The sequence below is a fragment of the Sycon ciliatum genome, chromosome 3, assembly GCF_964019385.1.
Source record: "Sycon ciliatum chromosome 3, ocSycCili1.1, whole genome shotgun sequence".
NCBI classification, from domain to species: domain Eukaryota; kingdom Metazoa; phylum Porifera; class Calcarea; order Leucosolenida; family Sycettidae; genus Sycon; species Sycon ciliatum.
Genome location: NC_088645.1, coordinates 7,038,782 through 7,053,130, shown reverse-complemented (window position 1 = coordinate 7,053,130; position 14,349 = coordinate 7,038,782). Strand labels below are relative to the sequence as shown.

The window sequence follows — 14,349 nt, the reverse complement described above, 5'->3', positions numbered from 1 at the left end:
TAGTCACATGACAGTGTACTATCAGTATGTAACACTAACCGATACCGTAGTCACATGACAGCGTACTATTAGTATGTAACACTAACCGATACCGTAGCCACATGACAGTGTACTATTAGTATGTAACACTAACCGATACCGTAGTCACATGACAGCGTACTATTAGTATGTAACGCTAACCGATACCGTAGTCACATGACAGTGTACTATTAGTATGTAACGCTAACCGATACCGTAGTCACATGACAGTGTACTATTAGTATGTAACACTAACCGATACCGTAGTCACATGACAGTGTACTATTAGTATGTAACACTAACCGATACCGTAGTCACATGACAGTGTACTATTAGTATGTAACACTAACCGATACCGTAGTCACATGACAGTGTACTATTGATGCTTAGTAACCGTTTTAGTAGCCATTCTCAAGCAAAATAGGCTCAAGCCTGGTTCTTTAAAAGAAAGAAAAGCGAAGAAGCATTACATTGTTTCCTGTCCGTTTTCTTCCAATGTAGGCCCAACGGCTACAACTAACAACACTAAATTAGGCAGCGGGCCTGGTGGAGCTAGTGAGAAGGCTGGCCCAAGTATTGGCGTTATCGTCGCTCTACTTGGTGTGGCTGGCACCATGCTCATTGCTGTAGCTGGATTTGTTTACTTGCGCACACGTGGAGCATTGCCAATTCAGGAAGAAAATGTCCGCAAACATGTGTAAGTCTCTTTTCTTTTAAGGAATGGAAAAATGTGATAGCTAGAATGATGGCTGCTCCTTCCTGTCCCACTCCTCATTTGAATCCACTCCCAAAACACTAAATCCATACATCCTCACAGGTATGGTTTCTTATGATGTCAGTTATGGTATGTTATGATGTCATTATTTGGTCACGTGTAGTCCCGTACCGTACGCGTCACACTCAGTTCTCTTTCTCTTGACCATGCTGTGTTCCTGGTCAGTCGAACTTTCCATCTCTGAGAATATGTAATAATATTGTTCTCCTGCTCGACGTGTCTTGGGATGGCTGTGAATATAACACTCACAAGACTCTCTGTAAATAGGTTCCAGGCTAGTACTGGATATAGGCATGCTATACGTATGCACGGTACAAATGAGCAGTTCGCTAGCATCCTACAGGCTCCAGGCACCGATCGTACACATGTGCAAACTGTAGTATTATTCTCAATATGGACAAGGAGACATGGACGAGTAAACTAATGAGGAGCAAGAAATGCACAACCAGTAGGTAAGTGAAAAACAAGAGAAGTCCCGAGCCAGTGAAGCACATCAAAGTTCTGGCCTACGGGAAACGGCCTGCGTGACGTACATACAGCATGCAACGCATACAGTCATAAGTGTACAGTAGTGTACGCATAATAGAGTCCAGATATTACGACATCTCCCCTTTCAGGGCGCGCAGCAAGAGAGCGATAAGTTAGCAAAACAGGAATAATGCTGAAGACGAAAGAGTAACGCTAAATGATTAACGGAATCTGATAGGAGTATGAACGGCACGTCCAGAACGGGTAACTCTACCGGAACGCTTCGGGACGGGAGTAGCTGGAGATGGACGTTGGACGGGTGATGCTGGCTCACCATTGTCCACAGCGTCATTAGCAGGACCTGCAGGCGGATCGGCGATGAGGTCACTGCGGTTGCGGCGGAGAACCGAACCGGACGGCGTCTCCACGATAAACGACCTGGTGGAATGCTCGGCAGTGACAATACCAGGCTCTTTCCTATCCGGAACAAAGACAGCGGTACCCGGGACCAGTGGCGTAGCATCGAGAGCGCGATGGCGGGAGTTGAAATCCGACGCTTGCCGGGACTTCAGAGAGGCGTCTTTGGCAGCAAACGCTGTGCGATCTACGAGGTATGGCCGTCGAACGTCTGCAGACATGGGTAAACCCGTCTGGATGCGGCGGCCCATGAGGAGTTCCGCAGGACTGAAGCCATGTGCTAGTGGACAGGCACGATAGCTCTGCAGAGCAACATACGGATCACCTCCCCTCACCAGCAAATGCTTTAGGGTCTGCACTGCGCGTTCCACTAAGCCGTTGCCTTGCGGATGAAGAGGGCTGCTCGTGCGCTGGGTGGTTCCTTGCTCTTGAAGCCATGCTGAAACTTCTGCACTTGTGAATGGGGGACCATTGTCCGAAACAAACACATCTGGATTGCCGTGATGCGCAAACATGGACTTCAGTTGCGTGATGAGAGAAGCTGCAGAAGTACGGGACATCTGAGCAAGCTCGATCCATCGGGAGTAGTAGTCAACGACAACCAGGTACTGAGAGCCTTGGAACTGCATGAAATCGGCAGCGACTTCCTGCCACGGGAACTCAGGAAGACGTGAGGACAGCAGGGGCTCCATTGGCGTTGGCTTGTCACGAGCGCAGGCTTGGCAATTGGACACGATATCAGCCAACTGGGCGCTTAGACCTGGCCACCAAACTGACTGGCGAGCCCTTTCGCGGGTCTTCGTGATGCCGAGGTGACCAGCATGGAGCTGCTGGAGGACTTCTGGACGGAGCTGGTGCGGGATGACGATTCTGGAACCGTACAGGAGTAGGCCATCTGTGATTCAGAATGACTGCCGGGATGCGTAGTAGGGCTTAACGGACACTGGAGCAGACTGTAAACTTGGCCAACCGGACAGAGTGTACTGCACAAGATGTTGACACACTGGGTCTTGAGCCTGCTGGTGTTGAATCTCACTCAGTCTTGCATCGGACGCAGGGAGATGAGAAACCACACTGTCGAGAAAAGCTTCCGCGTCGTCGAGGAGGCGGACGTCATCGGCGGACAGAGGACGCGACGCAGGTAACCTAGATAATGCATCAGCAACGATTAGATCTTTGCCAGGGATGTGTACGATGTCGAAATCAAATCGCATCAGGTTGAGCCGGAACCGAAGTACACGTGGAGGGATAGAGTCGAGAGCACTGGTGCTGAACAGGGGCACCAGAGGCTTGTGATCGGTTTCCAGCGTGAATCTCTTACCGATGAGGTAATCTGAGAATCGGTTGCAAGCCCAGGTGAGGCCAAGAGCTTCTTTTTCTATTTGAGCATAGCGACGCTCTGCCGGCAGTAGCGCACGAGACTGGAACGATACAGGTTTCCAATCGCCGGACGGCTGTTGCTGCTTGATAACGGCACCGAGACCATAGCTCGAGGCGTCTGCAGAGACAATAGTTGGGTACTCGGGAGAGTACAGAGCAAGAACAGGCGTACACGACAGAAGAGCCTTAATCTCTTCAAATGCCGATTGCTGAGGGGTCCCCAGGACCAAGTATTGCCTTTCTTGAGAAGGTCGTGGATCGGCTGTGAGACGGAAGCAAGTGAGGGAGAGAACTTGCCAAGCTGGTTGACGAGGCCGAGAAAGCTTCTCACATCCGAGACATCCTGGCATGGCGTGAAGTCTTGAATGCCCTGCACCTTCTGGGGATCAGAGTGGATGCCGTCTTGGTCAATAATATGACCCAAGAACTTAGCAGAAGTGACTTTGAAGAGACACTTGTCCGGGTTGAGTGTGACGCCGTTGTCGCTGAGCCGTTGTAGCACCTGGTGCAGCCGGTTATCATGTTCCTCTTCAGTGCTACCGAACACTAGAGCGTCGTCCATCTGACATGCGGTACCAACCACACCGTTCAAGATCCGAGCCATTCGTTTCTGAAAATGTTCGGGAGCCGAACAAATACCGAATGGTAGACGCGTGAACATGAAACGCCCAAACGGGGTGATAAACGTGGTCAACTTCTGGGATTCCTTGGCCAAGGGCACTTGGTAAAACCCAGAGTTGGCGTCAAGCTTTGTGAAATACTTGGCACCGCCCAACTGACCCAGCGTGTGGTCTACCGCCGGCAAGACGAACTGCTCACGACGAACGTGTTGGTTGAGACGTGTGTAGTCAACGCACAGACGGACTGCCTCCCCTCCAGGTTGGCGACAACAACAAGGCCAGCACACCAATCAGTTGGTTCGTCGACAGGGACGATGACGCCTTGCTTTTCCATCTTCTCAAGCTCCGCTTTAACAATCGGCATTAGCGGTATTGCCACATTGTCGCACGGGCAGGACAGAGCAAATGGTTTGGCACCTTCTTCGAGGCGAATGCAGTGAGGTTCTCCGGTGAACCTGCCGAGAGGTTTGAACAAATCGGGGTATGCAGCTCGTGCTGTCGCGGTGTCGCGAATACCGCTCGATACTTCAGAGATGTCAGCCTTGACGTCCAGGAGGTCCAAAGCGACTATTGCAGGGCGTCCTAGAAAGGCCTGCTTGAGGTTGTTGGCAACGAAAATCTCTTGTCGAGACGACTTGCCCGCATGTGTTACCATTGCGTCGAACACGCCAGCTACGTCGAGGACGCTTGAGTTAGCAGACATCAGGGTACGATGACTGGGTCGCAGGGCCTGCACTTCTAACAGGCGGAATATACTTGCTGGAATTACAGAGACATCGGCTCCGGTGTCGATCTTCATCGTGACTGGGGAATTGTTGACTTCCACCGACACGGACCAAGGGTCGCGTCCGGCATCAACGCTGCCAAGAAACATACCAGGGGCATGCCTATCTGGCGGCACAGATGTACAGCGTCACACGATCGTTGCTTCTTCCGGCACACAGTAGCAAAGTGCCCTTGTTTCTTACAGAAATTACACTCAGCTGATCGAGCTGGGCATACTGCACGATCATGGTCTTCCTTCCCACAGAATTGACAACTCTTTTTTTTTTCTTGAAATCCTTGGATCTCTTCGGAGCAGACTTTTTAACAAAGGATATGTCAGCAGGGCTAACACTGGCGGAGCGAGACCCGGTTAGCTGAGCCATCTGGGTAGCTGTAGCTTCGTGTGTCCTCGCAACTTCCAGCCCTTCGTCAAGAGACGACAACTGGTCGCCCTTCTCCAACAGCTTCTCCTGTACCGTTTTATGTCGGCTGCCGACAATCAGCTGCTCTAGCAAACAGGTGTTGACTTCACCGGCATCGGCAAATTTGCACTTCACTGCCAAGTTCCCACATTTTGCCGTTGCTGTTGAAGCTGGAAACGGGCCAGCCACGCGTTCACTTTCGGCTGCAGGTGGGCCTGAAAACGGGAAAGTAATTCGTCCACTTTGAAGCGGTCAGCTTCGTCTGCAAATGTCCAGGAATTGTAGATGTCCACACCAGATCGGCCTATCCAAAGGAGGATAGATGAGCATTGCTCTTTCGCCGACTTCGCTGAGTACGGACCTCCGAAAATCAATTCACAATACTGCCTAAACGAGGCGAATTCCTCCGGGAGGTTGTCTGACTCCCATCTCATGGATGAAATAGAAAATCCAGCCATCATTATCAGCAGCCCAATCCTGACGCCATGTAGTATTATTCTCAATATGGACAAGGAGACATGGACGAGTAAACTAATGAGGAGCAAGAAATGCACAACCAGTAGGTAAGTGAAGAACAAGAGAAGTCCCGAGCCAGTGAAGCACATCAAAGTTCTGGCCTACGGGAAACGGCCTGTGTGACGTACATACAGCATGCAACGCATACAGTCATAAGTGTACAGTAGTGTACGCATAATAGAGTCCGGATATTACGACACAAACCAAAACAAGTTTCAGACTCAGGAGAAAAATGACTCGGCCGGCCGACCCGAAACAAGGTTATTTTGTGATTTAGCCTACATCTTCTTTGTTCATTGCCCTCCTTTCGGAAGGGAGTAAGAACTGTGTTATCTTTTTTCTCTTTCTCTCTCCCTCCTTCTCCTTCCCTCCCTTTCTCTCTCTCTCTCGCTCCCTCTCTCTCTATCTATCTATCTATCTCTCTATCTCTCTCTCACTCACTCTCTATCTATCTATCTATCTATCTAAGCATCTATCTACTGTCTGATGAATGTTTCACACGAAACTCCGAGTAACGGCGGAAAAAGATTTATTTCCTTCATTGCTGTATGATCATTGTATCTATCTATCTATCTATCTATCTACTTCCTCCGATAACAAAAAAACTTTGTGGTGGATTTTTGAGTGACTGGTTTGCGCATAAACTGCCGTGAAATGAGTCGCGATCACTTTTTCGGTCTTCCCTGTCATGCCATGAAAGAGGTATGATGCAAGGTAAGCGACCTTTCGCAACAAGTCCAGCGGAATCGATGGTTGCGCTGTGTGGCAACGTAGGTGTCAGTCATGGCGAGCGAAACTGAAATACCATTTCTCCGAGTGGATAATGCGCTGCTTGGCTTGTCCACTACTCTAACACTAAGTTTCAGAGTGATAGTGAGCGATGAAACGAAGCAGCGAGCCCACACAATGAGCGAGTGAACAAGCAGCTGCTCGAATCGCATGAAATGAAATAATTCTGAACTCAAGTTCTTGTTCAACCTGCGCAAAGCCCAGATTCGAATGATGATGACCATACATGCTTTCAGAAGTCTGCAATCCGACGCGAGTCTCTTGGCTAAGGAAAGTCAACTGAACTTGCTAGCCGCTGCCGTTCAGTGCTGGCAGTAGTATCCATCAGAGAACATGGAGTCAGTTTGCTGTACCTTTACTCCTCGTTTCGCTGAGTTCTGGAGAGTGGAGGTGAAACCAGGGATCCGTAAAATATTTTTACGACTCCCTGGTGGAAACAAGTCATCGTTACCGCGGCGGATCACGCAGCTTAAAAGCCAACTTGAACTATGGCGGCATCACCAAAGTTCAGTGGATTGTGATCAAAGAAGCCGAGGCAAGGCTGAAACGAACTGAACAACGACTCAAGAGAGATGACGACTCACGTGCAGCAGATGACGACAGCGACGCAGGGTCAAAAATGAGTCAAGCAAAAGCGACACAAACTGAACTCTCTGCTCATTCCGCCAACAGTTTCTCTTTGTAAAGGTGCTCTTCACAGGATCTACAGTCGATACAAGCTGTTCTTGACCTGTTCTAAGCGCTTCCATATCGATCAAAATCCATCACGAAGTTTTGTTAGCGGAGGAAGTATCTATCTATCTATCTATCTCTCTATCAAGAAACTCGGAGTAGCAACGGATTGTGTTTTCTTGGTGAGGACCGCTTGCATTGTGTACTAGCTCCAGTGCACCCCAGCGCTGTTGAGCCCTCTTTGCGGTGGACGGAACCACTTCCCCCTGTATCTCTCTATCTATATACCTATCTACCTATATATCTGTCTGTCTGTCTGTCTGTCTGTCTGTCTATCTATCTATCTCTGATATTGGTTCAGTGATGCATTCATGCATATCTATGAATGTCTTTCTGTGCGTATGTGTGTGTGTGTGTGTGTGTGTGTGTGTGTGTGTGTGTGTGTGTGTGTGTGTGTGTGTGTGTTTGTCTGTCTGTCTATCTGTCCATGTGCATGTGCATGTGTATGGCATTTTGTTGTTCTTAGTAACTGGCTTGTATCAGAGGACAAGGCAGGATTAGTGCGGCAACAAAGTAAATCTGGATCTAGCCACTTGTCTTCCTTCAAGGAAGATGATTTTACTTTCAACCTGCAGCAAAGAAACGATGATTATGACCCTCCTTCCACTTTTGCAGAAGTTGACACCTTTATGAAAGATGATCATCCGGAAACTGAAATGATGGACGAAACGTGGCGCTCCACTGCATACCTCAAAGACTCCATGAGCATTTGGAGTGCTGATGAGGGTAGTGTTGTGGAAGAGGCTGAATCACACGTACTTGCCGACAACTCGGCTAACAAAGCACCCGCTAACAGTATGCCAGTCTGGATTTCACAAGGTGAAGAAGAAGAACACGAAAAGACCAGCTCAACTGACAAGACTGGCGCAGCAATGCGGAGCAGCTTTGTCAGGACAGATAGCAGAGCAGCTGTCAGCTCCCCAACCTCTACCGTGCCTAAGTCTGGCACCACTGTATTGGACATGACAGTACAGCGACAGCAATCAGTCCGCCAACAGCGGCCTACTGTCTTCGGTGACCAGCAACAGCTGCAATATCAATATTCTGTTCCAAACATAGCAAATATACCGCAACAGGCCATTATCTCACAACAACAACAACAACAACAACAACAACAACAACAACAACAACAACAACAACACCAACAACAGCAAGGACGTTCATACTCGACTCTTCACCAGCAGAGCAACATCTCCGATTCATACTCCACTCTTCAACAAGCCAGTGGTCAACAACAAGCCAATGTCTCTAATGCTCAACGGCAACAAAATTTATATGCCATTCTTCAAGAACAGGCCAATGTCTCCAATGCTCATCCACAACAGGCCAATGTCTCTAATGTTCAACAACAACAACAACATTCATATTCCACTGTTCAACAAGCCACTGGTCAACAACAGGCCAATGTCTCCGATGTTCAACAACAACAACTACAACAACTACAACAACAACAACAACAGCAAGGACATTCATACTCGACTCTTCAACAGCAGAGCAACGTCTCCGGTTCATACTCCACTGTTCAACAAGCCACTGGCCAACAACAAACCAATGTCTCCAATGTTCAACAACAACAACATTCACACTCCACTCTTCAGCAAGCCACTGGTCAACAACCGGCTAGCGTCTCCAATGTTCAACAACAACATCTTTACTCTGCTGAAACTGTTGACCAACAGGTCGATGTCTTGACCAGTCAACAACAACAACAACAACAACAACAGCAAGGAAATTCATACTCGACTCTTCAACAGCAGAGCAACGTCTCCGGTTCATACTCCACTCTTCAACAAGCCACTAGTCAACAACAAACCAATGTCTCCAATGCTCAACAACAACAACATTCACACTCCACTCTTCAGAAAGCCACTGGTCAACAACAGGCTAGCGTCTACAATGTTCAACAACAACATCTTTACTCTGCTGAAACTGTTGACCAACAGGTCGATGTCTTGACCAGTCAACAACAACAACAACAACAACAACAACAACAACAACAACAGCAGCAAGGAAATTCATACTCGACTCTTCAACAGCAGAGCAACGTCTCCGGTTCATACTCCACTGTTCAACAAGCCACTGGCCAACAACAAACCAATGTCTCCAATGCTCAACCACAACAACATTCACACTCCACTCTTCAGCAAGCCACTGGTCAACAACAGGCCAGCGTCTCCAATGTTCAACAACAACATCTTTACTCTGCTGAAACTGTTGACCAGCAGGTCGATGTCTTGACCAGTCAACAGCAGCAGCAGCAGCAATATTCCACTGTTAGACAAGCCGTTGACCAACAGCAGGCAGTCGTTTCCGATGGTTCACAATACCAACAAACGTACTCCGCCCCTAAACAAGCTTCTGCCCAAGTACATGCAATTGTGTCCAATGATCAGCAAGAACAACATCACCAATACTCTGTACCAAAGAGAGCAGGGGACCAACAGATGCTTGTCTCCAATAGTCGACAACAGCAGCCGCGCCAGCAGCTGCAGCAGCAGCGTCCGTCTACCTTCTCAAGTCATCAGCAAGAACAGCAAGAGTTTTCTTCCACAAATGGCGACAACTATACACTAATGCATCCGTCACACTCGACATTCACCGAAAACGTTGGACTTGCACAAGCGGGTGCTCGTAGCAACAACATGTTGTCAACTCCATCCAGCACAAGCATCCGGACCGAGGCCGAGGGAGCATCGAATCCACTCAACGCCAGCACATCATTTGTCAGCGTGCACAGCATGACCAGCACTCAATCCTTCTTTGCTGACGACGACAACACGGAGCAGAATGTCGGCTCAGCTGTCCACTACGAACGTGCACCCATCCAGAGTACACGCAACTTCCAAACTGAAGAGCCGGAACCAATCTCACCCAGCGATAGTATTGACTTTGGCGAAGCTGACTTTGTCGATGTAGAGGCTGAGATTGCCAAGGCCGTGGCAAGCAGCAGACTGGCTTCTGAAAGTATGCGAGCATCGCAGAGAACCGTCTCCAAGAATCGAACCACAAAGACAGCTAACGTCACCGAGCTCGGAGACAAGGAGTATGAGCCTCTAACACCGTATCAGATGGCAGCGGCTGCATCGTCTGCCACCAATACATCCACTCGCCGCTCAAAGGCCCTGCGCAACAAGAGCATTGATGGACTCATCTAAGACTAGTGACGATATCTTCTCAGAGAGAACTCATTCCTGTTTCAACCATTTATCCACTGATTAAAGTATTTGCGTTTTTTCCTAGTTTCGTCTTTTTCCTTCAATATTATGTAGGCAGGTAGTATATTTCTTCCAGAGGAGTATCTAAATCTCAATTCAGCCCAAATTGATTTGGTTGTCTAAGACTTGAATATGAGTAGGTCGAACATCACTGTGCGGCACTGTGCTGGCATCATGACACCGCCACCAGTGTACTTGGTACATTAGTGCACCTTGTACACCCGTCACTGAAAATCATGTACCTAATATTACGCGAAACTACACTCTACTCCCACTGGCACATTGATTTCTACTCGTTCTTGCTTCTCTCTCCCTCTCTCTCCCTCCCTCCCTCTCTCTCTCTCTCTCTCTTTCCATCTATCCCTTTCTTTCTTTTTTCTCTCCTTCTTACTACAAGATATCTTGAGCTGCACTGGCTGCATTTACGCACCATCTTGCTGTATTGTTTACAGGACAAAAGAATAAAAAATAATTTCACGGTTCGCGCGAGACTCGGCTGGAAGCCGAGTTTTCCGCATCCGCCAGGACAAGATGGTAGTAAACCCGTACCCGTGTATTAGTTTCATTGGTTCTCTTCTAGCTTTGATGTATTTATGTAGAATTGTGCCTTCTCCTATCACAGTATGAATGAACAGTATCCACTCTCCTTGAGATGCCACAGACTTTGGATGGCTGTCAACGCGTCCATCGCTAATACAGGCCTATTTCCGTTGATCGTGCTTGTTCATGTCAGTGTGTGTGTGCGTGCGTGCATGCGTGCGTGTGTGTGCATGCTTGCTTACGCGTGTGTGTGGGGGGGGGGGGGGGGGGTAGCAGCTACTGGGTACACATGTGCCAGATAGTGTTGCCAGGTCTGTTATCAACGGGCTTAGCTTCTTGAAGGTGTACTGTTGTACCTGCCACATTTGTTAGGTTCAGGGCCACATCCCTGAAATCCCCAAACTATGGGTGGACTTGAAAATGATCCCACTTGTGGGCGCACAACACTTCTGTAAGTGGCTCTGTAAGTGCCCCAAACCGAGATCATTATTAATAGTCCTTGCTGAAGCATTATAAGTATTTAGAATCAACTCGTAAAAACTCCAAGTCAATCTCCCATTGACACAAACCTCGTTTATTCAACATAATCATCCTATCCAATAAAAACAGTAACTGTTCATAAAAACAGCTTTTTAGGAGCGGACCCAGTACCAAGAGAGCTAGCTCCCTTGGCTGCTGTTGGAATATGCAAGAATGGGCCTTCCACATAAGGTCTAACCAGGAGCAGTGGCTATAGTTATGAAATGAACACCGGGAACCATGGAGACAGACCACACTCTCATTATAGACACTGGTTATAAATAGACCGAATAAGGAAAATGATCTGATAGCCTATGAAGAGTAAAAGAAATTGAACCAATGACAACAAATACTCGTCCAGCACACGAGTTGTCATAGCAACAAAATAACAGCTGTCCACTAATTTTGTTGTTGGAGATTGAGTAGGAGTTTTTACTGGTTGATTATTATTATTATTATTATTATTATTTAAATAGGCGTCGAGGCGACAATAGTTTTAGAATTGCGATCAACAGAACGAGCTGAACCGACATTTTCACAAAGGCTTTTATTGTATTCAAAAAACGAGTGTATACGAAGGCAGTGAAGAACATGGAAGAAAGAAAAAATGTGATGTGGAAGAAATGATGAACAAAAAATTGTACTTCGAACTAGTTTTCGCACAACACTCCTCAGGAAGCTACGTTGTACTAATGAAAAACAATCCAGAAAGATACTAATAAAGAGAAATGGAGTGAGAAGAAACAACACCTATGAAAATGTTATAAGTTGCAGTTGAGTGTGTTAGAAGCCGTTTGTCAACGTATTCATAAGCCTAATCTGTGTGTCCAGAAGGACAGCATTATTCGTTTGAAATTGTTTCAGTAGCAACTTGTTCTGTCTGTGTGGCTCTGGTTGGCCATGGTGTCATATCTTGTGTCACAGTATACTAGTAGTCCTCCTTACAAGTTCGTTAAGTGCTTTCGCAGTTTTTCCTGTTATTACCTTAGTGCTAGGATTATCATTTTCATAGGTGTTGTTTCTTCTCACTCCATTTCTCTTTATTAGTATCTTTCTGGATTGTTTTTCATTAGTACAACGTAGCTTCCTGAGGAGTGTTGTGCGAAAACTAGTTCGAAGTACAATTTTTTGTTCATCATTTCTTCCACATCACATTTTTTCTTTCTTCCATGTTCTTCACTGCCTTCGTATACACTCGTTTTTTGAATACAATAAAAGCCTTTGTGAAAATGTCGGTTCAGCTCGTTCTGTTGATCGCAATTCTAAAATTATTATTATTATTAAATTTTTGATAGGGCAATCCCCACAGGCCTAAGGCCTTTTGACAGGGTACCCTAAAAAATGAAGAACAGAATTACGGAAGGTATGCAAGGAAGAACTTGAGCGGACCTCCGCTGGGAGGGCATTCCAGCGGTCAGAGCCAAGGAAAGTGACAGAAAATAAACCATAGCGACGTTTGGCGATTCTAAATACAATAAATGAGGAGGCCGAGGGTTTATGACCAATAAAAACTTTTATAAAAACCGAGGTCCCTACATAATAATTATAACAAGGAACCGAGGCGAAGCCGACGTTTTTATAACTGGTGTGTATATCTCGATATATACACGAGGTCCCTTTGTTATAATAAGTACAGGTTCCTGCACGAGTATGAGGCCTCGAGGGCAGTACCGCGGAATCCAGCCCGCGCCGCGATAGCGGCAAGGGCTGGATGAACAGCGGTACTGGCCGAGTATGAGTGACTGGAACGTGTTTCCCGTGTGCACCCAAGCCAAATAAAGAGATACATGACAGACACACCTGCATTGTGTTTTGTGATTGTTTTCTGGTACATTGTACAGTTTTTTGTAGTAGTCCATACTGCACCATAGTGCTTTTTTCTCGCGGTGCCATTGACATTGTCGACTGGGCATCGGGCATTCTGGCTGTTCTGTTCCTACGGATTTTTCCCACGTCTTGATCGGAAACCTCGGCAAATTGCGCGGATCCTGCAGGTTGCTGAGCATTGCGCGCTTTGGTTGAGGCTCATCCGGCTCGTCCAAGATCTCCTTCGCGAGCGACTCCGCAATACAAGTTTCAGTCTCTCCCTCAACTTTTCGGAGGAGCTCATTAGGGCGTGGCGGATAATGCCGGCAGAATTTTCGGCAGAAAATGCCTGTTTGGGGGGTCGAGCATATTTCGGCAGAACGGGGGCTGAAAAAGCATTCTCTACCATGTCAAATGACAGCAAGAGTACATAACCCCCCAGAGTGTGCAACGCCGATCCAGCTCTGTGTAGGGTCTTGGTCGAGCAGAATCGGATCTTCTGATGTCATGCGTACACTTCACACCAGCGCAAGGCCGGTCTCGAGGCAGGGCACCATTGTTTTTGATCCAAGAGTACCCGCGACTCCCCGGGTTCCCCTCAGATGTGTACGGTATTATGACTCAAAGATCCGATTCCGCTCGACCAAGACCCTATGCAGAGCTGGATCAGGCGTTGCACACTCTGGGGGGTTATGTACTCTTGATGACAGTTACCACGGAATTGGCGTGCGACGTTCTGCTTTTGCAGCAGATTTGCCGGGTTCTTCGACACGCAGTCCATCCATCCACCAAATGTGGCCGGAACTGCTGTTAACTGTTACTTTGCGGAAGGTAGCAGCCTTGAATGGCAGGCCAGTGGCAGAAGTCTACGAGTCGTAGATCTACATAATAGAGAGGTTTCGACCCGCGTGATTTGTGCTCTAACGTGAACGTCAATTTTTTGCGTTGACGCGAGCTCAGAAAGAGCTTTCGCTTCACGTTGCTTGTGAAGCACGTCGTTTCGCTGACGACAGGAGCGAAAACTGGTAGCGAAAACTTCAAAAAGTGAAAAAAGTGATTTTTGGTGAGGCCAAAGTCGCACAAATATTATTTATAGCTAGTTTAGGCAAACTCGACAAAATCGAGTCAATAATCCCAACCTGATAGCAAGGTTTAATTTGCAAAAACTCGCGTTCACGTCGAACGACCTCATCTCACGTCATGAACGGGAGTTTCGACGCCAAAATTTGCCACACCGACGTGAAATTTCACAGTGTAGTGCAGAACAACGTGAAACGAAACCTCTCTAATATGGCCCAGTTGCAGCGATTTTCGACCTTCGGTGAAAAAGCCCGCTGTGTGAAAAGATTCAAATCAAATCATCTTTT

The 14,349-nt window shown here is 47.5% G+C and overlaps 1 protein-coding gene across 2 annotated transcripts in view; it reads left to right on the top strand.

Moving 5' to 3' along the window:
- The window catches only part of LOC135811298 (uncharacterized), a 208,780-nt gene extending 198,012 nt beyond the window's left edge, over positions 1-10,768 (top strand). For both annotated transcript variants that reach the window (XM_065324515.1, XM_065324514.1), the window contains 2 exons: positions 520-715; positions 7,369-10,768. In XM_065324515.1, the coding sequence (XP_065180587.1) occupies positions 520-715; positions 7,369-10,057 (2,885 nt within the window). In that variant the 3' untranslated portion in view covers positions 10,058-10,768. The remainder of the gene's footprint in view (positions 1-519; positions 716-7,368) is intronic.
- Positions 10,769-14,349: the final 3,581 nt, after the last annotated feature.